The sequence below is a fragment of the Eimeria tenella genome, genomic scaffold (genome assembly GCF_000499545.2).
Source record: "Eimeria tenella Houghton genomic scaffold, Eth_scaff374, whole genome shotgun sequence".
NCBI lineage: Eukaryota > Apicomplexa > Conoidasida > Eucoccidiorida > Eimeriidae > Eimeria > Eimeria tenella.
In genome coordinates this window covers 2,041-4,430 of record NW_013543293.1, presented here as the reverse complement: position 1 = coordinate 4,430, position 2,390 = coordinate 2,041, and the positions used below count along the sequence as shown (strand labels likewise).

The following is a 2,390-nucleotide window of genomic DNA, read 5'->3' as shown; positions in this document are numbered from 1 at the left end:
GCTAAGCAGCAGCAGCAGCAGCAGCAGCAGCAGCGGCAGCAGCAGAAGCAGCGGCAGCAGCAGCAGCTCCAGCAGGCAGCAGCAGCAAGGGATGGCTTCACCTGCAGCAGCGAAGCAGCAAAACAAACGCTGCACAGGACCTTCTTTCGCAGCAGCGGGGTGCCCCCTGGGGGCCCCCTTGGGGGCCCCCAGCAGTACCCTAATGGGGGCCCCATCAAGAGGGCCTGGGCTGAAGTGCTGCATGCAGCAAAATACAAAAAGATTGAAAAGGCAAACAAACGAGGGTTCCTTTTCATCAGCAGCAGCAGCGGCAGCAGCAAACGGAATTTCGCCAGCTTTGCTGCTGCTGCTGCTGCAGCGGCGGCAGCAGCAACGCGTCAGACAGCAGCAGGAGGAGCAGCTGCTGAGGCAGCAGCGCAGCAGCGCAGCAGCAGCAGCAGCAGCTTCCTTTGTGGCTCTATAGGAAGGGCCTCAAAGCGTTGCAGCCCCCTCTTCGCTGCTTCTCCAGCAGCAGCAGCAGCAGCAGCAGCAGCAGCAGATCTTCGCGCTGCAGCAGAAGGCCTCGCAATTGCTGTTCCTCCACCTGAAGGCCCCGAAGGGAAAAAGCTGGCTGAGGAGTTACAGAAGATTCTTGCTGCTGCTGCTGAGGCCCTCGACAGCAAGCCGCAGCAGCAGCAGCGAGAAAAGAGCAAACAGCGGCAGCAGCAGCAGCAGCAGCAGCAGCAACAGGACTGCATCCCTTTGAGTTGGCTAAGAACTGATTCGGCGCGTCTCTTTGCACCTCCTGCAGAGCCATTTGGGCCCCCCTGCAGCTGCCACAGCAGCAGCAGCAACAGCAGCAGCAGCAGCTGCAGCAGCAGCAGCAGCGCACCGCCTGCTGAGGACGCAGCGGGACTTTAGAAGTGTGCAATAAGGCATAATTGAAAGTTCAAAAGAAAGAAAGAAATGAAAAGCAGCAAAAGAAGAAGAAAAGAATTTGTGCTGCTGCGGCGCTGAGGTGTACGTACACCTCAGGCTTTGCTGCAGTCCAGTTCACTTTTGCTGCTGTCCTTAAAATCATATTTTCTTCTTTTCAATTTTGTCTTTTTGCATTTTAATAACTCTTATTCTTTCTTCACTTCCATGTCTTTATTATTGTCATTTATTTCTTTTATTATCCATTATTATTATTATTATTTCTTATTTCTTTGTGACTGTTATTATTACCATCTATTTCTGTATTTACTACTTATTTATTTATTTATTTATTTATTTGCCTTTATTTATCTCTTTATTATTTGTCTTTTCTCATTTTCAATTCTTTTTTCGTTCTCTGGATTACTTGTCTCAATTGTCTTCCATCTGTCTATTTTTATTCATTTATTTTTTATTTATTTACTTACTTATTTATTTATTATTTATTAAATTAAATTAAAAAGATCTTTTCTTTAGTTGGGGTGGCGGCTGCGCCGCTGCTGGGGTGTATAGACAGCTGGGGGGGTGGCGGGCCATTTTGCTGCTGCGCCACTTTTCTGCAAAAGTGCCAAAAAGAGGTATTTAACTTTTCAAAAAAAACTAAAAAGGATAAAACAACATTTGCTTCCAATCTGGCGGCTTCTTGCGCCTCTTCTCCGGCCTTTTGCTGCGCTGCTGCTGCTGCTGCTGCTGCTGCTGCGCTGCAGCACGTGCATGCGGGGCCGGACACAGACAGCCCAAGTGACCCGTCGAAACGATGAATGGGGGGGGAGAGAAGCAATTCAATTATTAATTGTAATTATTTTAATTATTATAATTATAATTAGTATAATTATAATTATTATTTTCTTTTGTGAATTAATAAAATAATAAATAAAAACAAAAACGCCAAAATATTCCCGTTCGAGCGGCTGCTGTTCTAGGAGTTCGGCAGCGGAGAAGGCGAAGAGCGGAAGAAGAAACAAATGGGGAATTCTAATCGAGATCAAAGCAAGAAATAAGTAAATTATAAATAAATAAATATAAATAAATATAAGTAAATATAAAAATGATAATAAATAAAGATGAATAAATTTGAAATGAACAGAATTTCGAGTGGCCCGAGCTGCCTATACATCCCAGCGGCCGCTGCGGCGGCGCCGGTCGGCCGCAAGAAATGGCGAATTAAATCCAAATGGAACGAATTAAATCCAGTTAAATTGAATTAAATTAATTAAATTAATTTAATTAATTAGTTTAGCTCGACTTAATTCAATTTAATTGCATTGAGTTGAAACTTTGCCTCTTCAGCATGCGGGGGGTTTACGGCGCGCCCCGACGCCTAGGGTTTAAGCAGCAGCAGTTTGCTGCAGCCCATCTGCTTGCTGCTGCTGCTGCAACTCTGCAGCAGCTTAGAGTTTAGGGTTTAGGGTTTAGTTTGAGGGACTAGTGTTGCC

At 45.6% G+C, this 2,390-nt stretch overlaps 1 protein-coding gene across 1 annotated transcript in view; it reads left to right on the top strand.

Moving 5' to 3' along the window:
* ETH_00026210 (uncharacterized protein) overlaps window positions 1–900 on the top strand; it is a gene marked incomplete at both ends in the record, with an annotated part of 1,076 nt that extends 176 nt beyond the window's left edge. Inside the window, one exon of the mRNA XM_013376585.1 lies at window positions 2–900. Coding sequence (XP_013232039.1) covers window positions 2–900 — 899 coding nt within the window. The remainder of the gene's footprint in view (window position 1) is intronic.
* Between the last annotated feature and the right edge of the window lie 1,490 nt (window positions 901–2,390).